Below are 27988 nucleotides of genomic sequence, written 5' to 3' on the forward strand. Positions count from 1 at the left end.
GCAACCCCGGACACGGCTCACGTTTTCTTTTAGGAGACACAAGCAACCTGCTCGATCAGAACGACACGTCTGGAAGCTGCTGCAGCAGCAGTGGGTGGAATGAAAACGACAAGATTCATATAAACGGTTTAGATTAACACGAAACAGTAAGAAAATCTGTGTTTGGTTTGTCACCGGGAAGGTTTTCCAGGTGCGACTCACATACTCAGATCCACCACATCCGCTTCTCTGGCTGCAGTGCAATGCAGATTTTCACAGGGGAACCGAATTTCGCACGAGACCGGCCACGTCATTTCCTGTCCTGCTGCGTGCGCTCACGTCTTGAGAAATAAGCTGAGCAAGAGGAAACAAAAGGGAATTTTCATGCATGTTACTAATTATGCGCTCCTGTTCTAAATATGAATGTTTTTTTGGGGATCAAGGACGTGTGACGGATTGTGTCCGGTGCCTCCACTATCCGCAACCTTTTCAGATTTTTTTCTTTTCTGCTCGGAAACCAAAACACAGACAGTAACCTGCGGCGCGTGTCGAGCATCTAGCGCGGTGAGATTTGGACTGTTTGGAGCGTTTGAAGCGTCAAGAGCGTCCAGCGGAAACCTTTAAGCTGTCAAGAAATGGATTCAGAGGGAAAGAAAACATTCACAACTTTTTAAGATTTGTGTGAAAATAAGATGAGAGGAAATTTTAGATAGTCTGAACACAGAATTATGTCTAGTAATCGATGGCTCTGTCTTAGCATGTTTAAAAAAACTCATTACTGTATCTTTGCTAAAGTCTTATTTTCATATGTTGGCGCTTCGTCTTGTCTGTTATTTCTTCTCAAATCTTATCTACATATTTTTCCTACTTTGTCTTTTTGTCAACAACATAAGCAATACTCTACAATGGAAAAGTAGCGAATGAAAATCAAACAATAACTAAAAGCACATCATGATTCATGTCCTTTGGGGTCAGACAAAAATAGAACTTGATGCGGCGATGTGAATTCCTCTTTCGAATTTAGTTCACTTTAAAGCGTTTACACATGAATGGAAGTCTACTGAATTATCTGCAGCGTTAGATTTTCATCACTACGTTCAAACTTGTTTTATTCTCGTCTCTTCAAAACCAAGACGAGAAATACAGCGGCAACAGAAAGGCTTTATAGTCCGACACTTTTTTATGCAGTTCCTAAGTCACCAATAGTTTTGTTTTTGTTACAAATGTGAATATTGTGCAAAATTTTAAAATTAAGCTCTTTTTATTTTTATTTGACATACAGTTCTGAAAGTGAACCATCCATGCTAATCTTATCTCCTTCATATTTTTTGCCTTACATGGACCCATTTATGGTTCTGCTCACAAATCTTTACAACTTGAAGGAGCGTTTTGGTGTTCAGATGGGACCGTCTCATGCGTGTCCACACTGATCGGCAAAAACGTCTCCGGGTCGTACGCGTCAGACTTTACCCGCCGTCGTCTTTATGACGTCCGTTGTGTTTCTGAGGCCCATGAAGTTGAACTGGTACAGACGCCAGGACTTCTGGTCGGCCGCCTCCACCGAGTTCTTCCTCCACTTGTAAATCATCTCGTCTTGCGAGTATCCGTCTGGAATTACACAGAGAGCGTGACCCCTGGCGCTACATGGCACATCCTAATGATCGATCCCCCGCAAACACACCCACACACACACAGACAGAACTTGGGTCACCCAGAGCTGCATTTGTCTTGAGGTGGAGGCTGGCTTAAAGAAAAGCCCAGCCTGGAATGAAGACAAAAAGGAGAAGAAACGTGAGTTAAATGAAAGCTTTGGCTCAGTGATGTGGCCAGTCGGTCTTGTTGTGGGACTCAAACTTCGCACAACGCAAACCGAGCCTCGGGAGGGTTTTTACAATCGGTCATTGCAGGTTAATGTTGGGGTTTCTTTGCCAAACTCCAACAGGAGACATTATCGTCTCCAGTAGAAACACTGATTGGATTAAAATCCTGCTTGATAGTGATTTAACGTAATCAATTTTAAATAAACAATGTGAATTGTTGGGAAAATATTCCTCTAGTCCATCATAATTCACCAACTAATCCCCACTTAACGCTACCCATTTCATTAAATCAAGCCCAACTTCGTCGCTACCCTCACTGCGTGATTGATTTGGATATTCAGCAGATGATAATGATCAGTTCATGAGAATGCTCCTGATTTATAAGTGAAAACATTTCAGACGACATATAATCATCAGGACCAAACGTCACATTCACACGTCTCGTCTCGTTTGATTGAACCTCTCTGGAATCAAAGAGAGTTGACAAGACGATCACAGTCTCTTCAGACGGCGACTCGTTCTCCTCAAACTGGGTCAAACACAGAAAACACACACTCTACTCTACACTAGCACTCAAAGGTGCATACAGACCTGCTAAAATTACAGGCTATTAAGAAAGATGAAATGTTCACCTATATATATTATTTCAAACTTTTTCCCTCCAGTAATGCAGGATATATACTGTATATCTTAAACTGAACAAAAACAACAACAAAGAAGAGGGAAGAAATCGAAAAAAAAAAATGAAAGAGCTGGTTTGATAAAATGTGCAAAAATGAACACTTTGAATACCCAGATTGATTCTTAATCAGTTTTAATCTGCCAACAATTATACTGGATCCAATTCATTTGTCACAGAGTTCAGCTGGATCCTTTAGCTGAAACCAGGGCTTGTGGTGCGTTCACACCAAACGCGTTCTGAGCGTCCGGTTTACGTTCAGTCTGTGTTTAGGCGCGTCGAGGGCCTTTGCGGCACGTGTCGAGCGTCTAGCGCGGGGAGATTTGGACTGTTTGGAGCGTTTGAAGCGTCAAGAGCGTCCAGCGGAAAACAACGGCTAGAGCTGACGCGCCGCCTCCGCATGGACTTTGAACGTAAACCAGACGCGCAAAACACTAGGTGTGGACAAAAAGGGTCAAGCTTCTGCATTCAAAGTGCACACCTGTCGAACTTGAAGCGTCGGACGCGTTTTGGTGTGAACGCACCATTACAGTGAGGTTACACTGGATCAAAATGATCTCATGTTAAAAAATAAATCAAATAAAAAGATCAACATGCATTACATATTCATACCGTGGCTCAACACGCAGAGAGTCATCTGTAATTGGAGAAAATACGGGACAATAGCGACATTTCAAAGAACCACTGAAATACAGCGTGGCAGCACCGAGCAAACGAAAAGACCGGAAATAATTCACCGATCTAAAGAAACTCAAGAACTGATGGGAAACAAAGTCACTGACATTTATCAGCTTTGACAGTTAAAAGTCAATTTCAAGCTCAATTCAAGAGTTTTATCCCTTTAAATATCTGTCAAAAATACACAACTGAGGCATCTGTAAACCATTTATTTCTAATAGTAAAGAATTAGTTGAGATTAGGTATCAATTTATAAAACCTGGATTAAAGTAGCTTTTATAGTATCCCTACTTCGAGTAGCCTTTGCTTTAGAAGTGATTTTTAAACACGTCTTCGTCTCGTTTGTCTCTCCGCATTAACACGAAGTATCTGTGTGGCGTTCTGATCGCTCCAGAGCCCAACAGGTACGGCGGCTCCGAAAATAAATACAACTTTTTTTTCCCAAATGAGAAGAGAGGCATCGCCATGGAAACATGTGGACTGATCTTTGGGTAAGGAAATGCGTCTAATGGATCTCAGCGGGATGTTTCCACAGACCAGGCAGTCCAGCAGGCAGGTTTTAAGCCCTAACAGGCTGCATGGGGCGCAATCACACCGAATGGCTCCCCGGTGCCACAAGATGACACATCATCCACGCCTCACGCCTCATTTTCAGCCCCGCGCTCCTTTCTTCAAAGCGGCGCTGAGATCGCCGTCAGATGGACGGGACAGCCTTTAAGAAGCTGAGCAACAAGACACAGGAAGTAACCAATCGTGTCACAGGAGGCGTCAGCGGCGGATGGAGAATGATTCACCATCACAGAGCCGCCGGAAAGTAAGGACACCGCATCAAAGTCTGTGTTTTTAAGACACATTTAAATGTGGATATTTAATTATCCACGTAGTAGGTGATATAAAAAAACCCACAAATACTGAAGACAAATTTTTTTGGATTACATTTTGTACTCTTGTAAGAAAAAAGAATTAAAATCTTATTATTTAGTTGTTTGCTAAACAGAATTTAGCAAATAACTTTGAATACATTGTAGATGGTCTGAAGTGGGTCAAAATTAAACATGCGGGCTTAACATAACCCAATATTTGAATGATTGTTCCTCACTGAGCTGCAGCTAAACTACTTTTTGCAGCCATCAACAAGATCCAGGCATAATCCTGGCTGATATTTTACAGGCCCTTGTGTCCAAAAAGGTTCGTTTCAAATTGGTTGGTTTCCTGCCACAGATTGGGCTTTTCATCATGACCCATACAGTTTGAAAAAGGGGTTGAAAAGGCAATTCCAGAATTTTAATGTAGTCCTGCTTTATTCATTACGAACTCAGGGAGGCAGCCAAATGAGATGAACACTACCAATTCTGATTATAGGAGTGAAAAAAAGTAAATGCCATATATTATATTTATATATGCACATCTGGCCCAAATGATGCATACATAAAATAAAATAAACTCAAACCTCCAATTCAATCCTGTTTTTAAAAACCGTTAAAGTTGTTTGTTGTATTATTGCTCTACTTCCCAAAAAATAACAGATTTTAAAAATCATTAACTCTAAAAGTGCTGCCAGAGCAACGGCATTTATACTCCTGTAGCTTTTAACTGGGAGAGCCGTTCTAAATACTCTTCACAAATGCTGAACACACTGCAGCAGGTACTGATATAACTCAGTTAAACTGAATCTAAATCCACTTTGTGTTTAGTTAAATACACATTTCCTTTAAGGTTATAGATGAATAAATGCTATATATGTTATCCGAGCATTCATAAAGTCTCCCAGTTACGGCTTGCAGATAAAGCATCTCCTGTGCTGCTTTTGACAAATGAACAGTAGTCGCTGAGCGCAGCGTGTGGATCTCCATAGTGGCTGGCAGCACAGTGATCCATCTTTTTCTGCCAGGTGGGTGAAAGCATCTCTGGAAGATTTAAAGGGGCGGTATTATGTCTTTTCCAGGCACACAGGGCCAATTTATAGGAAAATCAAGTAACTGTTGTTTTCAGTGGTTACAAAAATGCTATATATATTGAATATAACTTAAAAGAAAATTGACATTGCAATTTAATGGCTTGAAATTGGGCCTCTGTCTCTTTAAAAACTCCCGCTCTTTCTGAAACTCCGCCTTCACGAAGTCATCACGACATGCCTCCTCTGTTAACCCTTTAATAATGTTTATTACCAGTGTAGTTTATTACCCAGTAGCTCCTATAATGAGCTCCGCAGATGCTCAGTTTCACCAGGTGTTTGCTAATTGCTGCTGGCTAGTCTGAAGGAGCTGAGTGAGGCAAAAGCTCAATAGATGGGAAACAGCAGCTCCGAGGTTGAGTTTCGTCTTGAAAGCGGCAGTAGGTTCCACCAGGCATTTTGTACAGCTGAATGGTTGCCAGGGTAGATTACTCAAACATGCATGAAATAATCAAGGCAACACGCCTGGTGTGTTTTTGATGAGGGAATGACATCATAACATGATGTAAAGCTCAAAAAAGTTGATTTCACATAATACTGCTGAAGAAGTGGGGACAATTTCTACAAAAGCGTGTTATTTTGTACAGACACAACACATCCACAGTTTCTGCAGCCTTTTGTCATACAAAAAGTCATATCAAGTATAGTGATATTTTGTTTAAAATAGCAAAATATCAAAGTTTAAAAAGAATATTGTCACCTCACTAAAATAATGGATGAAGTAATTTTTTTTTTTGCCAAAACTGATTTTGGCAAAACAAAAAAGAAGTCACCGCGTCTTTCTTGTTCAAAGATGATTTAGGCAACAACCCCCCCCCCCCCCCCCCCCCTTAAAAAAAAAATCACTTGGCAGAAACCGATTAAAGCCATTATTATTTAAGCAATCTGGGTATTGACATGCAGTCCGTATAAAACACAGATTGGTTTTAAAGCGCATTGAGTCCTTGCAGCTGTAAGTAAACATTAAGACAGTAAGGATTTATTGAAGCGTCGCCTAACGAGGTGGTGTACTCACAGCTGGAGAAGATGAGCGGGCACGAGTGTTCGTCCATTGGAAAGTTGTGTAGCTGCAGCTGGCACTCAGCATTTATAGTTAACCTGAAAAAAAAAGCAAAAAAACAGGAAAAACAGAACCTCAGTTCATAAGAGACTTTTCTCAATAATAGCATGAATAATGTCTGGATCGGTTTCCTGAGGATCAATAAGTGATGAGCAGGAGGAGAGACTCCATCAGGACAGAAAAGAGGATGGAGAATTTTACACAATGAAGACGCAATGTTCAATTCACATTTACTACTTAGCCTTATCAGTGGTTATTATTCACTTTACAGAAATCCAAGTTTGTGACATTTCATTAATGCACTCTTATAGAAAACAATTTTTTTTCTCCTAAAACCTTTTTTTTGGATGAGAAATATTAATGGAAATGAACTGATAATGTCATGCTAATGTAACCAATTTAATCAGAAGATCAGATTTCTCTAAATCAAGTGAGGCTGCACTTAGTCCGGATCGTCTGGACCTCCTTATGATCATGATAGCAGCCTGTCTCCTCTCTCACATCAAACAGAACCAGAATCAGGCAGGACAGCATGAAAGGAAGTAAGTAGATTCTCAAGCATGAGGTGTGTGTCCCTGATGTGGCGTTCTCCACTTTGTTAGAAAGGATGCAGGATAAAAGCAGCAAATGTAATGTCTATGGAAAGACACATAGGAGTGAAGAGAGGAGGTAGGAGTTGTTTAAAATAAGTTTCTTCTTCTACTTTTGTTTCTACTTTTCCTTTCGCGGGTCGCCACAGCGGATCATCCGTCTCCATTTAGTCCCATTGTCTGCATCCTTTACCCTCACACCACCTACCTTTATCCTGTCTTTCACTACATCCGTAAATCCCCTCTCTGGTCTTCCTCTTGGCTCCAACCTCAGCATCCTTCTACTGCTATAGTCACAGGCCGTCTTCTGAACATGCCCAAACCGTCTCACTCTGGCCTCTATGATTTTGTCTCCAAAACATTGGACATGAGCTGTCCCTCTGATGAACTCGTTCCCTGATCTTATCCGTTACATCCACATCGCTCCCAAAGAGAACCTGAACATCCTGAAATCTGCAGCCTCCACGTAGTTAAATCACAGTTCTGCCTATTGTCATTGCCACCGTCTCCCAGTCGGACAACATCTCTGGTCTCACGTCTACAGTTTTATGCAAACTTAGCAACAATAACTTGTCATTTGTCAACCGTACAACGTGTCAGTGAAAACATCAGAGAAGCATCCTGGTATGTTAGTAAAATCCTTCCTTCCAAAAAATAAATGTGTAAAATGTGTTCTCCGATCAATCAGGCTGAAGATGGATTCAGTTAGCATCAAAATACGTAAATGACAATAAATGATCTGCTGGTGTTGCATCGACGTTCCAGACCTCTCAGGTCTTCTGGTTACGGTTCTGCATCCACAGAACCAGAGCCAAACATGGAGAAGCAGCATTCAGCTTCTACACACCACAGATCTGGAACAAACTTCCAGAAAACTGCAAAACTGACCGAAAGGAGCGCCGACGACGCAGCCAAATTTGCAGTGCCACAATTCTGCCACACGTTGCGCTGTCTGAAAAATTCCAACAGTTTCTGAAAGGGTTTCCAGCCGATATCGGGTTATTACGGTAAATTCCCTCCCGCCGCAGCAGGAAGTGAAATTAATCTGATGGTCACTCTTTTAATAGACTGTAAATTACGAAAATAACTTGCCAGATATTGAAAGTTCCAGTTGTTATGCATAAATGGGCAAATATATTTACAAATATATATAAGCCTTCATCTCTGAGCAGAAATTTGAACTTGGTGATCATCAGCCAAGAGAAAGTCCATGTAATGCTAACATGATTGCTAACAGTTAGCTTTCTGGAGAGAAGGTCTCCCCACCTTCACGCACCTGCTATTTTAAAGCTATTTTCCAGCAATGGAAAATAGCTTTAAAATCTCATGTTTAGATGTTACTTGTAGAGATAAGATATAATGTTGGAAAAAACAAAACCCATGTCAACCACAAACTATCAAGCATGTTTGTAGTAAACACATATTCAGGCCTGGTGCAGAAACCACTTTCTCCCCCTCTTGACTTGTCTGGAGTTAGCCATGCGATCGAATCTTTCAACACCAAAGTTTTCAACAGAGAAAAAAAAACAACCAGGAGCAAATATTTCCTCGCAGAAAGTCTTCCTCATTCTGACAGCGGAGGTTTATCTTGAGGAAAACTACGAGGTAAGCAGCCAAGTCAACAACAGAACATTTCCTTACGCAGCTCGTCAAATGCCGAGACTGAAATCCATTAAAGTGTCACCTGATGATGTCTGAGGACGGCAGCTCAGATGCTTTCAGTCCCATCTGACGATTTGACATAAAGAACGGCTTGAGCATCGAAACAGACCTGTGTCAAGCTTTCCCCACACGACTCAAAGCTTTACCTGCTTCCAAAGGTGCTTGAATCACTCGTCAGTCCGAATCTGTCCGTCCGTCTCAACAAAAATTGCAATCAATTATTAAATGTTCAAGAAATGCATTCTAAGCACTAAAGTTCAGTTTCAGACTCAAGAGTTTGATTTCAACAATCATTTTCTTTCCGTATAACACAGCGATATTTTATTATCTTTTTCGGCCGGACCAGCGTCATTACCTTAAGGTGTAAAGTATTTTTCCGTCGTTCCATATCCTGAGCAGCTGGTTCGGCATTGTGATCCAATGGGAGTCTGCGGTCTTGGAGTTTCTGAAGATGGTGTCCGGCAGCCAAATGAGTCCAACCATGTTGCTGTTCAAGGTCAGTATTTTCATTGTGCTGTTATATCTGAGGCGGCTGTCTGTCCACGTCTGGGCGAAGATGATGTCAATTTGGTACTCCTGTCAAAAAAAAAAAAAAGAAGAGGAAGAGGAAAGGAGTACATAAAAATCTATTCTTTCATTGAATAGCTTCTTAAATGCTTTGTCTTGGTGACAGAGAACACAAGATATCTTCCAATTACAACATTGTGTGTTTGAGAAATATTTCTCTGTGTGATCCATCAATCGCAGGTTTCGACAGGTTTGACTGGTTGAAGTGTTCATCATTTTCCTTGTTGGTTGCTCTTTCTGTCTACTCATTTGTTTCTATGCTAAGTGTGGCCTCTCTAGATCTAGGGATCTTTTCGGTCCCTGATTTTTTTGTTGTTTGTTTGTTTTCTTTTGTCTTTTTGTTTTTTGCTGTCAGAAATGATAAAAGACTGAACAAAAAAGAAAGTAAAATGTGAGAAACACGCCACAATTAATCATTCGTGCTAGATTTGCCTGTTATCCTAGGAGATTGTAAGAATAGTGCATCAGATGGATGATGATTGATGCTACCCAGAGCCTCGCAACGATATTCATAACTCTTGAACTTTGTTTTTGTTTTTTTTACAACAACAAACTTCAATGTACTTTGCTGGATTTGTATTTGACAGACCAACACAAAATAGTAGATAAGAAAACAATAAGTAATTTGAGAAGTATGGTGTTTGTATCCAGACCCCAGAGTTAAACGTTTCTGGAAATGCAATTTCACTGTAAGGCCTTCCAGGTAAATCTTTGCTGACTTTGTTCAGCTGGAGACAAGAAAATGTTGCCTGTTTTTTTTTTTTTCAGACTCAGTCAGATTGGATGGAGCAACCCCGTGAATGCACATTTTTTGTGCCAACATATGAATATGTTAGATTCTGACCGACTCCATTGTAGCTCCGGCTGTATGCCCTTTGTTCTGCTAGATTAAAAAAATAAATTAAATAAATCTCTGCCCAAGTGTTTTGCAGCGTCCATCAAGTTTTCATCCAGGATAGTATTTAGTTCCATCCATCTTCATATCGACTTTCACCAACTTCCCCATCCCCAAGAAAGAGTGTCTGCCATCACCAGGCTTCACTCTCATAAGGGTTTTTTTAAGGTAATCATTCATTATTTTTTCTTAAATAAAAAAACAAGGTGAAGAAGAGATAAAAAAAGATAGAAACAAGTTGTAAACACGGCTAGAATACCGTAACTCGCTAGCCGCTGGCTGCCAGCTGCTAATTATACAAAAATTTGCATCTACTCCGTAGCTTTCAGCCTAAAACAAAACACTTTTTCATTCCTTTTGAGGCATGTGACCACTTAAAAAAACTTCATAAATTACTTTTTCCTTGTCTTATGAATAGAATCTATAAAAATGATGAGGAAGCATGACTTTGATCACTCTACACTGAGCAGATATTCTTAGCTTGCTGCATTGTTGCATCCCTAGTAAATATACATTTGTGCATTCACCTGTATTCTCATAACTTTGAACCCGATTTCATTGGGATTCAGCAACATGGCTGGGAGTCCTGCAGGTCATGGTGTATTACTGGGCTAAGTGGAGCTAAGTGGAGCAGCTGCTAGCCGCGGCAGAAAAACACCCAACGCAGCCTTAGCAACGGTCGAGTCGCTTGGGTCATTTCTGGCAACAATCCACAGAAGGATGTACAGCGTAATTAAAATAATGATATCTTCCCCTCTCCTTCCCACCCACGCATTTGAAGTCAGCTGCCACTGCCTGAAATGTTTTGACCTTATGCTCATTCTGCACAGTGGCTGGAATGGCTCACCAATTAGAATAAAGTCTACATTCACAGAGCCCGGCCTGCGGGTCATGACCTTTAATTGTTTCGCACTTAAGGGGGGGGAGTAAGAATTTTATGGTTGTAGTTTTAAATGAGTTTAAAACTCATTTAAAAATAATTTGAGGTGACTGTATCGACTCTGACAAGTAAATCTTATCTAAGACTTTTTTTTTTTTTTGCAAAGGTGCTTAATTAATTTCACATTAGAAGGTGTTTTCATTATAATGAGGCATTATGATCCTTCACTGCCCTTCCTTGTGCTGCTTCTAGTCTGAATAGGATTCATTGCTGTAAATAACTTCAACTGTTCACTTTCAATTATTATGGAGAATGTTTCTGTAAAGTCTGCTGATGTAGAGGTTCTGCTAAACCAAAGATCCTGCTGTGGGTTATAAAAGGACACATGATTTAAAGAAAATGACTCTGATTTATGCTAACAAACGCCACAGTAAAGAAAAAAAAGGAACTATTTGACCCAAATAACAGAGACATGGATGACCTAAACTGGTCAAAACAGGAAATGTGGGATGTAGAGTTTTACATTTCCTCCTACACAATAGCCATGGATTCCTACATTTCACACATCTGAGCTGCAAATAATCCGACACTGTAAATCCACTAGCATGTTTTTGTTAAACTCGTTCTCAGACACACTTCAAAATGGAATACATTTAAAGATTAGCCTAACCAAAATTCAAGCAAGTGTGAGGATTTGTGCAGCATCAGGCTAGTGTTTGTAAGTAAGTTGGTCACAACGCCAAACTACACCAACAGTGGCTAACACACGGGAAGCAAGAAAACTATATCTGTGTATTTTAAGCACTGGGACAATGTGTTACATTAGTAATGTTTTAGAAAACATTAGTAATTTTCTGGTATTGGTTTCATGTAGCACAAAAGTTGGATGTGATTTGGAGCATTGGGTTGTTATTGTAACTATTTTTGATTTAATTAAAAAACAAAGCTATTGTTAAACATTAAACACACTTAAAAGTCTCAGATCAAACAAATTTTAATATCAGACACCCAGAAATTTTAAATGATCACTGCCACTTATTCAGGGGGGAAAAGCTACTAAAACCAAATTGACCCAATATGCGAAACACCCTCTTTAACAAATTATGTAATAAATGTGATTAATCAAGTTTTACTGGTGATTAAATTCCACCAGTAGAGCACCAGCCCTAATTACTTTCACACCTTTGAAGTCAGAAAATCTTAAATAGAACCAGTGGGACAACACGAAGTAGGCTAAAATATCTCAAAATGATTAAAAGACATTCAAGTGGACATGGGCACTGAAGTCATTTACATCTGCCAGTCTTAAACAGATTACAAAACCACTTCTAAAGCTTTGGGACTCCACAGTGAGAGCCGTTATCTGCGACTAGAGAAAACATGGAGCAGCGTAGAGCCTCCCAGGAGTGACTGATCTACCAGAAATACTTCTAGAGCACATCAACGACTCAACCAGGGGGCCACAACAAAAAAAACCCCATCATCTAAAGCACAGCAGGGCTCACTTAGCTCAAAGTCAGACTTCATGATTCAATAATCAGAAAGAGAGAATGGGCAAAAATGGCATCAATGGGAGAATCGTAAGGAAAACCCCTCACTAGTGATCAATCAGGACTCAACATCTTGTCTCACGTTTAAAACTATAAAACATCCTGATGACTCCCAAGATCATCAAGGTGTTTTACAGCAAGAGCATAATCCTGAGCTGTTTGGATAAAAACTCTCTAATGAGGCTGGAAAGAACCAATTATGCAAATAAGTGTACCATGTACAATATAAAAGACTCATTGACTGCTATTGATGACAGTCGCTGTTCTAAGGGTGACAAAAGTAGTTATAGGTTTGCGGGGTCATTACATTTTAACACAGGGATACTTGGATAGATTTTTCTCCCCCTGAATAAATGTAATAATAATTACATATATAAAATAAACAGCTTTTTTGTATTTACTCTATTCAATGTGAAAATTTGCTTAGTGATTTGAAACATTCAGGTGCGACAAGAAAAGCAAAAAAAAAAGCAAAAACTAAATCGGCTACGGAAAAACGTACTTCATCCTGGTACTTCACAGGTTGAAAACAACATTATGCGTTCTATGCAGACAGCAGACGTCAAGAGATTATCCTATTTTTTCAGTTTTCTTGTCATGACATGTTACAAACAGTAAGCAGGTATAAAAAGTGGGTAATATCTGAGCCAACTCCTGTTTTATTGAATTGGACGGTCAAAGTAACCGCTCTCAGTCTGATTTGACCTGCTGAAGATTTTTTGTTGTTCTTCAACAAGTTCTAGGTTGGAGCGCATTTTCAGTCTAATCTCGCTGCAGTTACATTTATTTCTCAAACAGCCGACATCAAGGAAGCTTTACCACATCGACTCCTCTCATCCAAATGTGTTGGCGAATTTGTTGTTCAAGAAATTAGCATGTAGCAACGTTAAGATCAATCAATCGCTCAAATCAAATTAAGTTAAAATGGCCACCCGTGTTGCAACAATGCTCTCTATTGACATTCACGATTTTTAAAGAAGCCTTTATTATCATTTTTTAATCTCCTCTAAAGCTTAACAAAAACTACAAATCAGAGTTTTGTGTTGATATAAAAAGTTTGGGTGTTTAATCGCATACATAACACCCTATAGAGACAGTACGTTAAAACCCAATCTGTTGCTTCCTCTTTCGCTGCCCTAGTTTTCTGTTGACTCTCTACTGACTTAGCTTATAAAAATAACGTAGCTAAGGTAAAGTATCTAAATCTATCATTTCCTCCTGTCAGCCTGACTGCTAAGTGGAGTCACAGTCAGAAGATTTAGGCTAATGGGGACATACAGTATATCTGCCATTACAGCTGGAATCATGTGGCCATATGGGAGTATCAATCATGAGAGAAAAGCTGCTGCTCATGGCTTAATGTCGACTTTGATGTAAGAATAATTTTTCTGCAACAGTTTTATCCGTTGCTTAAATCGAGCAGAAGATGGATAAAAAATAAATAAAAAGAAATGATGGCTGGAAGATACAGTCCAGTTGCGGAGCAGTCTGGGGGGAAGACCGTCCAGATGGAGGACGATGCTGCTGCTGGGGGGGAGCTGGGAAACTCAGGGTTTATGAGACAAGCAAGCAGACATGGAATCTGTTGACAGACTAGTCCACTAATACAAGTAACTCCTCATTAAGGACATTTCAGATTTAAAAATAAAAAATACTCAAGCACATCCTCTCACTATACCCGCGTTTCATCCTAATCACAACCTCCCACTTTATGACATAAATGGACAGTATTGTGTGTTTTCCAGCCACATAATGCCATGTTAGAGCACAACCCACTAACTTTGTTACCTTCGGTTGATATAAAAATTATTATATATCAAATCTGACTTAAAAGAAATTTGACTTCCCAATTTAATGCCTTGAATTTGGGCCTCTGTCTCTTTAAGAAGCTCCTGCTCTGACACTCCGCCTTCCATTATGCTGTTTACAAACGTTCTCAGGAGCTTTGGACCGAGAAGTAGTTCCTCCAGGTGTTTTGCTAATTGCTGCTGGCTAGTCTGAAGGAGCTGAGTGAGTTGCGCACCACCGATAATCTTCTGTTGGTTTAGTTGTAGCTTTTTCAAATTGTTTTGTAGACAATAAATAGAGAAATTTCACATTCTGAAAAATAAACAAAAAAATCTAACAAAGGAATTATTTAAAAAAAAATCAAATTTAATGTAAAATCTACACTATTAAATCGTTTTGGGTTTTTTCTTTGTTTTGTTTTTTTTTTTTACATGGAGCTCTTTGCCCTGCACCAGGTTCTGTACTGTAAGTGGGGCAGAGCGTACATCTCCTCCGCAGTGAGCTGCCACACTGATTATGCAGGGAGATGTGGGGACACAGTGTACACCGTATTTGTGCCGTCCTTTGGGAAATCTTGTCATGCTCCTTTTGCTGAATCCAAATCTCTCCTTGAGCCCCAAAAGGTTAGAATGTAAGAGAGGATGAGAGAGGAAACTTTGTGATTCACATGGTGGGACCGACGGATCGGGGCACTCAAGTTTTGCAAAGGGTGGAAGTGCTTAGAAACACGTTTCGGTTTTAAAATGATTGAAGACTGAAAACCGGAAGAAAAAGGTAGAATTGTGGAGGATGAACTCACAGAGGTCAAATGTTTGGTGAGACCTCATTTGTTTGTAGCCTAACTGTAGCTTAGTGATATGATGATTCACATCTGAAAGAGAAATAAAAACAGAACAAACATCCTGCTTTAGCCGAGTTAAAACAGGAAGCAAGACAAATCCCCACCCTGTAAGAACTCTAAACCTGCTCAACTTTACTTCAGATGTAGCATTTAGCTTCTTTGCACAGCAAATCTGGAACAAACTTCCAGAAAACTGCAAAACTGATGAAACACAGAGTTCCCTTAAGAAAAGCCAGATTAGAGATGCCTTTGATGAATATGTTGGAACATTGACCAACATATTTGATCTATGTTTGCTTGAAGATTTTGATGATGGCATTTGACAAAACGTGGTGTCTATTGTTTGTTTCATAATTCAGGGTTTCCCCCAGTGTATCTTCAGCCTGGTGGGCCACCAGGCTTTATTTGTGCCCCCACCAGGCTAAGGATTACTTATTTATTTAAGTCTTTTTAAATGTTTGCATTTTTAAGACTTTGTAGTTGGTGTTCAGGTATTGATCTTCCAATCTTTCAATAATACATAATTATCAAGTGATATTTTCAAATTGCTTGTCAATTTTAAACATTTTTTAAGTCAAAAACACGACGGGGCGCTGGATGACTGACTACCCTAACGCCCAACCACCAGGCTTAGCAAGTTTTCTAGGAAATACCTTGATAATTCATAACTGTGTGATGTTTTTTATGATGTAAAGCGCTTTGAACTGCCTTGTTGCTGAAAGATGCAACACAAATAAGCTTGAGTTTACTGAATGAATCCTCGTAAAATAATTGTCAAAGAGAAGACAACTTCTTCAACAGGGAAAGATCAGAGAGTCAGTCAATAGTGTGGCGAGAAGAAAGCTGTTGGTGACATGTCCAGATATTTATTTATGAAACAAAATAATTCTAACCCTGAATCATTTTCCTTCAACTTCACAATTATACAAGACCTATTGATGGTGTGTCACATAAAATCTCTTTAGAATACATGTAGGATTGTGGCTGTGGTGCTAGCTCTAAACACAGATACGCCTTTATCAACCACTCATACAGGTTTTGATATGAAGATGTGCAAAAATTTGCCGACACTAAATGCAACAGTGTGGATGTACAGAACGTCGAGTATTTATAGAAAATTATAAGTGAGATTAGAAACCACGTTCTTGCAAAATGAAACAAGAGGCTCTCTGTGTATTTCCCCTATGTTATGAAGTTGTGGTGCTTTAATTACTGTTTACAGTTTTACAGCTAACAGTGGGGACATGACGCTTGCTTCCCTCTGACAGGCAATTTATGAGCTCCAGCTTTTGCTCCGCAGAACCAAGAAACATCCTACTCAGCTACTTTACAGACAACTTGGAGAAAGTCCCACTGTGTAGAAGGGTGTTACGTCGTGTCTTAATTTTGGATACGAAGAGGATCCAAATACAACGAGGAGGGCAGGACACAAGCAGCAAGCAAGAAGAGCTGACCTGAGAGAAATCTGTTAAAGGGAAAGTACCATGTGTGTTCTAGGCACATGGTGCCATTTTATAGCACAATAGAGTAACTATGTTACCTTGCTAGTTGCTATAAAAATGCTATATATCAAATATGACTTAAAAGAAATGCAATTTAACGTCTTGAAATTGGGCATCTGTCTCTTTAAGAAACTCCTGCTCTTTCTGAAACTCCGACTTCAGGAAGTCATCACAACATCGCTCCTCTTTAACACCTTTTTCACCATCGTTGCACTGAGAGGTGCTGTTCTACCAGGTGTTTGCTAATTGCTGCTGGCTAGTCTGGAGGAGCTGGGTGGGGGAGTCGCCGTGGAGGGCAGCTCTGTGAGGAGGAACCTTAAAAACTGCAGCTCTGAGGAGGAGCTGTGCCTCGAAAGAGGGGCTAGGTCCACTCGGGCGTCTGAATGGTTGCCATGGGAGATTAAAGGATTTCTCAAGCAAGTATGAAAAAAAAAATCAAAGCAAAACTCCAGGTATGTAATAGATAAGGGAATAACATTATAACATATAGCTCAAAAAAGTCAATTTGACACGATACTGCCCCTTTAAAGCAAAATGAATTCTAAAAACATACCAAAAATAAGAAATAAAGGAAGTGAGGATACAGGAAGTGCAAGGACATCTGACTAGAAATCTGGGGCAAACAAGAGAGCCTGACACCGAGCTGAACATACATAATGACTGGAGGACGGACAGACAGACGGACGGCAGTAATTTATTATGAAAAGTTGCTGCACTTGTCTCTTTAACTGTACCCCTCCAAAGCACTTCAAACAGACCAATAACATTTTCTAATAACCATTACAATTCTCATTTCATTTGGGATTTTTCCTCATAGATGAACATAATAAGTCTCTTATTGAAAGCCCTTCGAATGTGAAAATCATCTACTTCAACTTGTAGTGAATCTGTGCAGAAAGGAGCGAATCACCATCTGTTGGCCCACGGAGTCATGACACCCCGAATTATATGGCGCATTGCAATTAAAAACAGTGCAGGAATGACAACGGAGATTACTGTAAGTGAATTCATCTGCAACAAAGCAGCTCGAAATGGGGCTCAAATTAAAAGGCCGCTCTATGTAGTGCTACTGAATATGTTTTAGGTACGCAGGCACTTTAAGTAATCTTAAACCTAACCACACCGCCCGTCATAATTTATGGATGCAAACTGGACTAGAACATTAGAAATATGACATTATTATTAGGAAATATTATTATAAATATAATAGGAATAATAGGAAATATAATAGGATTCATATAATAGTATTCATCATGAATCAATTTAATCACACATATCACCAAAAATCAACCTCCATATTTTTCAAAAATAATAATGACAGCTGGTGTAAAACAATTTTGCAGCAGACACACTAAGAAAAGCAATAATTAACAAAGAAATACAAAACAGTTTTGAAATAGGAAAAACATGACATGCTTCTCATATTTTATTTTGTAAAATAAAAAAAAATCCTGCACAATTTGGGTGTGGATCATAAGAATCATAACATTTCAAGACACAAGAGTCAATGTCGGACTTATTCTCTCTCTCTCTCATTATTGTGGCATTCAGCAAACAGAAACAATTTTGGTTTGCTCTGATCTATAACCCTGTGTGTCAATTGCTGAGCTGTATTGCATCGGGATCATAACTGCGATTCAGTATTTTGCAAATATCTCCCGGAGATTAAGATGATCTTATATTGAATGGAAAGCTTCCTTTACTTCTACATGCAGTAAATATTTTGCTAAAATATATTTGAATAAATGACCAAAGTCGGCCCACAGCCACCCGTTCCTCCACTCAAACCTCCAGCACGCCATAAGCTACTAGAGAAGTTGGACTTACCATGTTGATTGAAGACACCGGTCCGATGCTGTTCACAAATATATCCACATCTATGACAATTGGTTTCACTGAAGGAGAAGAAGAAGAAAAATAACATATATTTTACTCATCAAATTGCTCACTGTTGCTCCACCTTCTACCTGCTTCTATAAATCAAAGTGAAGACAAAAAAAAAGGTCCTGAATTAAAGACACTTTGCTGTTCAGGAGCCTCTGAAGACAGAGGAGCTGCTGAGCGAAGAGGCCCTCAGGGCGTAATGGTCACACATTAGTCTTCATCGCAAACTGCTGTGATGAAACACCTCCATCAGTGTTCGCTTGAAAGAGACAATTATGCATCGATTATTCCCCAGCGAGTCGAGCCCAGAGCTACACTTTTTTAGACCTTATCCCATTAAGACCCGACTCTCTTTCCAAGTACTTTCATTTGGCCTTCTTTCTTTGGTTTCCGTCTCCGTGGCAATCAAAGCTGTGCCTTAGTTTTTCTTTTTCTTTTATTGTCTTTAAAAGGAGTATTTCAATGGGGGAAAAAAAACAAAACATAAAGAACGGATGCTATTGAGGTGACATTTTTCTATCCTCGCTGCAGATTTCAGTTTTCTACACGAAAAAAAAACCAACAACACAAAGAAAACAAGGGCAAAGCAAGTCAAAAGGCTTTTGCACAAAGGCGAAAAGGCCCAAGCATTGTGGAACCGAGGTTATTGTGTTTCCCATAAATGTTTAGCAAAAACTTGATATTCACCGACAACAAAAACAACACGACGTTAAACTTGAAGCTTTTGTGATATAGACTCTTTAAAGAGAGATGCTGCGACTTCATATGGTATTAATACACCTTGAACTTTTATAAATTTTTTTCTCTTTACATCTACAAAACGTCAACTCGCCAACTAAAAGTATTGCGTCACAATTAAGTGCAAAGCAACTAATAAATGATTTTCACAGTTTCATTTTCAGATCAAAATCCGAGGCCTCCAAGGTTTAGAGAACATCAGCGAACGAGCAGCGTCAAGAAGATCAAGAAACACATCAAAACATGTCAGGGTTACGGCTGCAGAGATGGTTAAGGTTTATGCTGAAGGTTTTAAACATCTTACAGTGCACTGATTATCTGAACGTGGACAAAAATGTGGCCAAGACCAGGTCATCCGCCTAAAGTGAGAGTTGGTGTACACAGAGCGTTTTAAGAGAAGCAGAAAATAGATCCGTTGTTAATCTGGAGGGATCAAGCGCTCTGTGGATTTGGATCCAGGTTTTCCACGATAAAGAAATACAGCATCCTAATCTTTATGATTTACCTACAAAATAAGGTGATGAAAACGTGCAGAAAATAGACGAAAACACATGGGGGACGTCACCTCAACCAGGCACAGATTTCAGAAAAGCAACCCGAATCTCCATCTAGCAGAACACAGAGTTTAAGAAGCTGGCACAGAGACGGTAGACTCCAATACCAAAGCTTAGGAAACCATAGTGGCCATCAGCAGAGTTTGGGTGGAGGGCCAGGAGGCCACAGCGGTCAAGAAGGACTCTCAGGAGGCAAATGAACAGGAGGCACTTGCTTATTTCATTTGATCAATCTGGCTCACCATTTTAACTCCAGCTTCCCTCGTCTCTGTCTTTAGGTAAGATGGACCTCATAAGGGCCCACACTCTTGTCAAACTGATACATCCATCTGTAAAGGGGGGAAAAAAATCTCTCCCGTCATTTTATATGAATTTTCTTTGTAGTCTTTGTGTCTTGGACCAATCAGAGGATCAAAATTTCTCCACCTGCCAGTCACCTTCTTCCTAACATTTGGGACACCGAAGCATGCTTAAGGTGAATCGATGCAGAGAGCCGTTTAGTTGTGTGCCATCCACAACCGTTCAGCAGACGGGGAACAAGCAGAGTAGATCAGAACACCCGCCTTTAAGCTCTAACATTAGAATCATTCTGGGGTCTTTTACCTTAATTCACATGTTTCTACACCACGACTGAGTGAGCTCCTGTTTTATGCTCAACAGCAGACACTTCAAACAGACTCCGGGCAGGGAACTCGTTGTGTGTAAGCTGTCAGGTAATAATGTCAGCTGCAGAAACAGGATGCGTTTTGCCCTGGAGAGCAGCCACCCAGACAAGCAATTAATTGGAGACAATCAAGGCTGATAGCTGGTTCTCAACGCAGTGCATCTCCCCTCCTCTACTGACCTAAGCTTCCCTCCCAGACAGAAACCATTCAAATGCTGCTGCGACCCAGTGAATGGCTGTTTTCTTCACAGTCATGAAGAGATTTACAAAGTTTTTCATAAAGTCGTTTCAACTTCTGAAGCTCCACAAAACACTCTAACACATATGTGTCAAACTTGAGGCCCGTGGGCCAAATCCGGCCCGCCATAGCTTTTTATGTGGCCCTCTAGAATCTAGACTTAACACAAAGTGTGCTTAAGTATTATGCAATCAATCAAATCAATGCCGTTTTTATCTGTTTACTGCCAAATTATATCAATCAGTCACTCCAGTTTCTTGAGAATTATTGTGGAAATTCACGCAAACTCAACAAATCCCTGCACTTTTTTGCACTAATAACTGGGAGCTTATTGCAGATCTTTCTCAAAAATGGTCAAAAACTTTCTGACTTGCACTAAACAGCTGCCTCAGCCTTAGTTGATATCAGATTGTAGTCCATGTTCTATACAGCGAGTAATAAAAAGTTGCATTTCCAAATTCCTACCACAAACACTTTACTTTATATTGAAAAAAATACAAAAAGAATTACAAAATCCTGGAGGAACTGAATAATATTATTTAATTTTAAGAATTCATTGAATTCACTTTTACTATCTGCTGATAGTAAAATTTTTAGTTTTTAAATGGTCTGAAGTTGTTGGAAGCCTTTTTGAAATCTCAAAGTAAGGGTAGGGTTTACATTTTTGAGAGAGTAAACATCAAGACTGTTGTCTAGTAAAAATTAGCCTCAGTTGTCACCAAGGTTACTAAGATAAAATGGTCAAACAATTTAAAACAACATCTCGTAGTTATTGCATTATTGTTTTAAATTACTAAAACCTTGTTTGACTGTGACTGCTCTCTCTCTCTCTCTCTCTCTCTCTCTCTCTCTCTCACACACACACACACCCACACACACCCACACACATGCACACAACAGGGTGTTGCCTTTGCAAAAAATTATCTTGAGCACCTAAAGCTGAAAGCCTTAAAAAGAGAAATTGCAATTAGCTAAAATCGCAAATTTGAAGTTTGCATGAGCCAAATCTCCTGGAAGAACCTCAAGGCAATAAGTATTCTGCCCCGCAGTGGGTAGCTTGGTAGAAAGCATCCAGAGGTGAGAAAAACGGAGATCCTGGAACCAAACCTTCTGTAAGATTAATGTGTCATTATGTTGGAAGCTGACAGTGACGCATTAGCTGTTCTCTCTGCAGGCTGACACCAGGAGAGTCTGGCTCTCTGACGAATGGACAGCTGTAAGCCAGGAGGAAACAAACTGTGGCTGCAAGTCTCTGTTTGGCACGCGGCTATTTGTGATAAAGATGGTCATGTGACCACACAGCTGGACGGGTTGCCGTTTCAGGGTGAAATATAATTAGAAACACTCTTGTCAGAACGGATTACCAGGTTAGCTTTATTCGGTGAGACTGAGATAGACCAAGCTAGCAAAAAAAAAGGTCCTAATTGTCTCCTGCTTACTTGCTACTTTTCTCCGTTGGATGACAACAGCGTTATTCTTTTATTGGCGGTACTCTGTTATCTTTATCCACTAAAAGAACACTGGAGTTTTTGTCATGTGTTTTTTTTTCCTACCTTCCTACACGACTGCATGAATGTGTCTCTACTGCTGCCCTTTCCAGTCAACTTATTAATCACATTAGCTCACAGGAACTCCCTGTGACACGGCTTCACGACGGAGACTCGCCACCTATTCTTGGTGGCCATCGGAGCGGCGGCGCGATGACTGTTGGCACCGAGACCTCAGCTTCTGCTCTGCGGGTCCGGGCTCAGCAGCAAAAGGAACGCCAAAGGGTTCTGAAATATTCAAAAAGCAGAACAGATCACCCACCTCAGGCGATCATCTGTTGACCCGGCTCCTCAATGACCCGAATCAAATAACTGCAACAAAGCTGCATCAAAGGGGACTTAACGTTCAGGTGGTTGTGTGTTTATCCACTTTGTGTTGCGTAGTTTGACCTTCATGAGGTCAAAAGACAGATCGACTTAAAGTGAGGCATATTTTCATCAACTTTTGATGCAACCAGAATCTGAAAAATCGTCAAGATGAGCTGCTGGTTTGTTTCCAACACTTCAAGAGAAATTATTTTTGATATTTTTCTTTTGTTTTCCTCACCCTCACGGCTCTGAGCAATTTCGCCATGTGACAGAGAAGAAAAACCAAATCAGTCAGTCATTATGATTCCACTGACAGATGCTGACAGTAACTGGCTTAGTTACTAGGTAACAGTGCGAACAAAAGAGCAGCGCATTGGTTTCCACGCGGGCTCTCTGTCTCTTTTATGTCATCTGATTTTGTGTGTCATCGCTTTTAGTCACAGCGCTCCATGCAACGGAGACAGAGTAAAGTTGGTCAATTATAAGATGTCATTCTGATCTTCACCTCTGCACATTTCTCAGCGGAAGTCGCCGCACTTGCTTCCGCGTATTCACGAACTTGAATCGTGATCCCGCTAAAGCTAGCGACCGACCGAGCCACTTTTGTCACTTCTGATACCGATCCCGATATCTGACGTATCGTATCGGCCGATAACCGATCCGATACAGACAAGCAGTGTTGAATTGACTGAAAAAGTTTCAGTTTCTTTTCAAACGCTGACATATTTCTGAACCATTACAGCACATTTAAATACACCAACGGCTATACAAGCTCGCTCCAACATGCAAAAATAACTTCAATTAGGAGTATAACACAAAATGGAAAATAAATAGTAAAGAAAACTGATAAAAACAACATGTTGACTACTTTGGTCAAACAGGTAAAAAAGAAACTGCAGCAAACCTTCTCTCAAATGGTTCAGAAAGAGCAAATAGGAACTCTAAATATAAAGTAATAATCAATCATAAAGCATAGAATTAGACTGAATAGATGTGTGCTTATGGATCAGGCACGTTGTCACGATAAACGATCTGTAATTCTTTTCAATATCAGGACCGACACAGATATTAAAAACCCAGATGGCGCTCAGTTTCTTTTAAAACAGGCCCCCCAAGTTCTGTGTTTTTCATTTAAAATCTCCAAGTAGTTGGAGATTTTTAAAAAAAAACTCAATGAGTAATTAAGCTCGAGTTGAAAAGTCTGACTCAAAAATGTTTTTCAAGGAATTTTTCCCATCACCCCGTTGGGACGCCGATGGTGACGAACAGCTGTGATGAGCTCCAGTGACCTTGAACGCCGCTCTTTGCTGCAGAGTTCTAACAATGAGCTCCAAAGATGTTTCTTGTTTTTGCCATCCTGCTTCACTTCAATCCTTCGTTAGCCTTCAGACTTTGTCACAAGTCATTTGAAAACTTTTATTTCTTCGTTCTGACTGTAGATGTTGACAAGTGGAAGCAGTTAGCTGTTTTCTTATAGTCGTTGTCCTGATGCATGAGGGTCGACAGCCGTCTGCCTCACTTACATGCAGGAGCGTTTAACAGCCAGAGCTTGGGAATAAATCCAGGATCTCGTTATAACGAGAGAACCTTCTCGCTATTGCAAATTGCGAAACTCGATAAAATGAAAAATTTAGGGTTATGACAGAGCGAGTTTTATGTCTGGCAATAGTGAGATATTTCCTAGTTTTAATGATGTGAAAATATACCCTTCTAATGGGTTGCAGCATAAAGAGGCTCTCCTTCTCATAGTGCTGCTTCTATACAGTATCTAAAAATCCCAAGAGGTGTTGCTGCTTTACTGCTGCCACCTTTCTTATTTGAAAGGGAAAATATTTTAATGAGAGAATAAATCTCTTTTTTTTTTTTATTTCATTGAACGTTTTCTCGTTTGAATGATATACCGCTCCTGAATTTATTTCCACGTTCTTGCAGTTAATCATTTCACTACTTAAATTCTCGAGTCGTTCCCATTTTGCAAAGTAAAGAATTAAAGGAAATGGAGCCGTGTGTCACATAACGATTCTGTCCCGGGGAAATAGGATGTCATATATTAGCAATTAATAGTTCGTAGACCCTCTGACCAACATAAACAGAAAAACATTTAGAAAAATGACTTCAGTTACAAATATTTAATAGTAATTGTTAATGCTGGCAATGATTGTGCCACCAGTAATTTTGTTTTAAAGGATTTCCATTTCCTAATCATTATATTTCTCCTTCCATAGTAAACGCAATCCAATTAAAGATGAGATTTTTCCTAAATTATCCATAAAATATCATGTTACTGTAATGAAATATAACACACAGTACAGACCAAAAGTTTGGACACACAGTTGTGTCCAAACTTTTGGTCTGTACTGTATATTTTATGCGTTTTAGGACAACTTACCAGACGACGTGCTAGCAAATACATCCAAAAATGTTATTTCACTTACTCTTTTTGCAACTCAAGTCTTTTGTGCAAACAGAAAAGCAATGCACACGTACAAGGAAGCTGGAGCACAACAACAATTACTACTTCGCTGTTGTCAGTTGACGTCGAACGTGTGTCGTATCATCAGCATAGAAATCCATTTGTATTCGAGCAGCGTGGTCGGAACGGCCCTCGTTGTTCAAACGCAAGCTTAGAAAGTCACATTCATTAAAGCAGAAAGGACTTTAGGCCGCCGTCTGTCATCAAAAGGCCCAGGTAACAACAAATGGCTCTCTGATTTACTTATCTGCGGCCCGTGGTCGGGGGAATTAAAAAACAAGGGCTAATTGCCCGCGCCGTGTTTCTCATTAGTTCTTTGAAGTCACCCACACAAGTTAATTTTGCCCAGTTTGGCTGGGCAATCAGCAATGAATACAAATCTGCGATGCACTAGAGACTCATAAATTGTGACTATGTATGTGTGTGTGTGTGTAACATAGTTGCTCCCTAAAGCAGCTCAGTGAAAAGGTCATCGTTCTTTTTTTTTATTTTTTATTTTTTTATAAATAGTCACCAAATGACTGGACAACAACTCCTGAACAGTGCAGCTAAGAGCGTGTGCAGCAGGTGTAAACGTTCCCTCAGGCTTAAAATACTTAAAATACTCGTTTTCTTTATTTGCTTCATCCATCCCAGGACAAGATCCCACCGATTACTGGGGACGTGTGTGTGTGTGTGGGTGTGCGTGTGTGTGTGTGTGTGGTGGGGGGGTTGGATACGGGCTGGTACACCCTGGAGATCCAGGCCAACGCTGAATTACAAGACAAAAAAACCCAAAAACAATAAAAAAAACATGTGCATTTGCACACATAAGTTAGACTCGCCAATTAAACTAATATATAGTTGGACAGGAAGCTGAGTTACCCAGAGGAAATAATTGAATATCCACTCCAGATATGTGAAGAACACAGTGGAAATCCCTGACAAGAGTCCAAAGCTGTGGCCTTCAGCCGTGCAGTTAAAGCTGCACTTGGAAACTTTTATTAAAAACTTTTTTTTTTTACATAATTGTTGGAACTGTCACAGTGTGTGAGGTAATCTGTGAAAAGAGTAGAGCTCCTCTGTCTCCTCCCACTGCTAACAAGAAACAACCAATCAGAGACAGGAGGTGGATCTTATCGCCGTCAATCATGGTCGTGTGTGTGTCGCTCTTCTGCAACGCAGCTTCTCACAGTCAGCAGAGCCTGTCAAGAGAGCTAAGGCTATCGTGAGGGCGGATAAACTGTTTTTCTGTAACGGTAAGTAGTTTCTCCACTATTAGTACATTTAGCAGCATTTTCACAAGGTTGATTGACAGCACTAAGGCCCGCCTCCTGGCTCTGATTGGTTGTTTTTGGCAGTTTGATAGTAAATTTTTACTGTCTGCCAGAATTTTACTGACAGACAGTAAAAATTGAATAACAAAATTCATGATCACTCTAAAAAAAACACTGCCTGTCTGTATCGACTAGAGGTAAAAACAAAAGCTAGCTATGTTATCGTAAGTTATTTTTTAATATGCCAATTTAGTTGTTACAACATGCAGTAGTTGCATGCATGTTTAGACCACAACATGCGAGTTCCACCTCTGTAGGCGGCATTCATTTTGATTTTTATTCACCAATTCACCTGCAGAAGAGCAATCAAAAGAAAAATCTGAATTTTATATATAAAACAAGGAGAATGAGGACAGATATTCTAAATGAATCTGTTTAGGGAAATTAAAGCACAAATCTACATTATTGATTTGTTTTTTCTTGTATTTCATTTGTTTTATCTTGTTTAATTTATGCCTATGTTTTCAACTTCTGTTTTTAAACTCTTTACATTTTTCTGTAAAGCACTTTGAATTGCACTGTAAACCAAACGGGCGAAACAAATACATTTTCCTTGCCTATTGTATTTTGACACATAGCCGACTTTGTTGAAACATTGACAAAGCATCCTGCTGCTACAGTGGAGTTGTTTTCATTTTTATTCTTCACATCTGTCTCAGTTTGTCTTGACTATGTTTTAAGTGCCCTCAATGTTAGGCAAAAAAAAAGAAAAAGTTACGGACTTAAAGAATATAAAATAAAAATAATTTGCCACTGCTGCTTTTGGAGAATCTTTATAAGTATTTCTAGTCCAGGTTCTAGTGCATTTATTGAAATAAGACAAAACTAACTTGCAAGTAACTTTTCAGCATGATATAGGAGCTTGTTTTGAGTAAATAATTCCTTCATATTGATGAAAAATATGACATGTTGTTTTCATCAATATTATTGATTATTGATTCTATGTTGCATTGTGTTTCTGTGTTTGATATGATGTAAAGCACTTTGAAATGTCTTGCTGCTGAAATGTGCTATACAAATAAAATTTGATTGATTGATTGATTGATATTAAATAATAATTGATTCAAAACGAGCTCCTGTTGGATGCTAAAGAGTTACTCGTAAGTTAGTTTTGTCTTGTTTCAAGTGTACGGACAGATTTCCACTAGAAACTAAACCAAAAACTGTACAATATTGTGTTTTTGCTGTGTTATGAATTCATCCTTTCACTTTTGTGTTGAATCAAGTGTTTAATGTCCTGCTATTTCATGACACGAAACTTTAAAATGATCACTTTATGATACACTTTATGTAGCTCAGTCGGGTCTTGGGCATTCCCGTGTTTTTCTGCATCCCGACATTTTGACAGGAAAAGGTCAGGCGGGGCCGACGACTACTTTAACGCTACGTGTCACTAAATCCCACACGCTGCTTCTTAACGGTATATTTGGAGGAATTTCTTTTTGCAAAAGCAGATTTCAGTCAAGCTCAAAGGGTTTAAAGAGGACTTGGGACAGGGATCACTGCCGCTTAGTCTGAAACAATGCATCTTTTCATTTTCTATCCAGTCTTTTGTGGTGTCGAATAGGTGCTTTTTGTAATTTTCCTGTTTTTTAAAAAAAAAGACCTTCACATCATGTCTGACAAGTACATTTTCCTTTAAAACACCTTTTCAGTCCTGGGATTTCATTGTCTGATCTGATAAGTGCATGTAGGTGAAAAACAACAAAGGGAACTGCTCAGCATCTGACAGGGGGGGGACACAGAACCGACTGGCTTTTAACAACAGGGGAGGTGACTGAGCGGCGAGACAATCAGATGGGACTAATCAGTGCAAGACG

General features: G+C 39.7%; 1 protein-coding gene across 1 annotated transcript in view; it reads right to left on the reverse strand.

The window, feature by feature from the left end:
* The window catches only part of gabrg3 (gamma-aminobutyric acid type A receptor gamma3 subunit), a 42960-nt gene that overhangs the window by 11471 nt on the left and 3501 nt on the right, over window positions 1-27988 (reverse strand). Inside the window, exons 3-6 of the mRNA XM_023339239.1 lie at window positions 18273-18340; window positions 8778-8998; window positions 6126-6208; window positions 1450-1587 (exon numbers count right to left, since the gene is read on the reverse strand). Coding sequence (XP_023195007.1) covers window positions 1450-1587; window positions 6126-6208; window positions 8778-8998; window positions 18273-18340 — 510 coding nt within the window. The remainder of the gene's footprint in view (window positions 1-1449; window positions 1588-6125; window positions 6209-8777; window positions 8999-18272; window positions 18341-27988) is intronic.

The sequence above is a fragment of the Xiphophorus maculatus genome, chromosome 9 (genome assembly GCF_002775205.1).
Source record: "Xiphophorus maculatus strain JP 163 A chromosome 9, X_maculatus-5.0-male, whole genome shotgun sequence".
NCBI classification, from domain to species: Eukaryota; Metazoa; Chordata; class Actinopteri; order Cyprinodontiformes; family Poeciliidae; genus Xiphophorus; species Xiphophorus maculatus.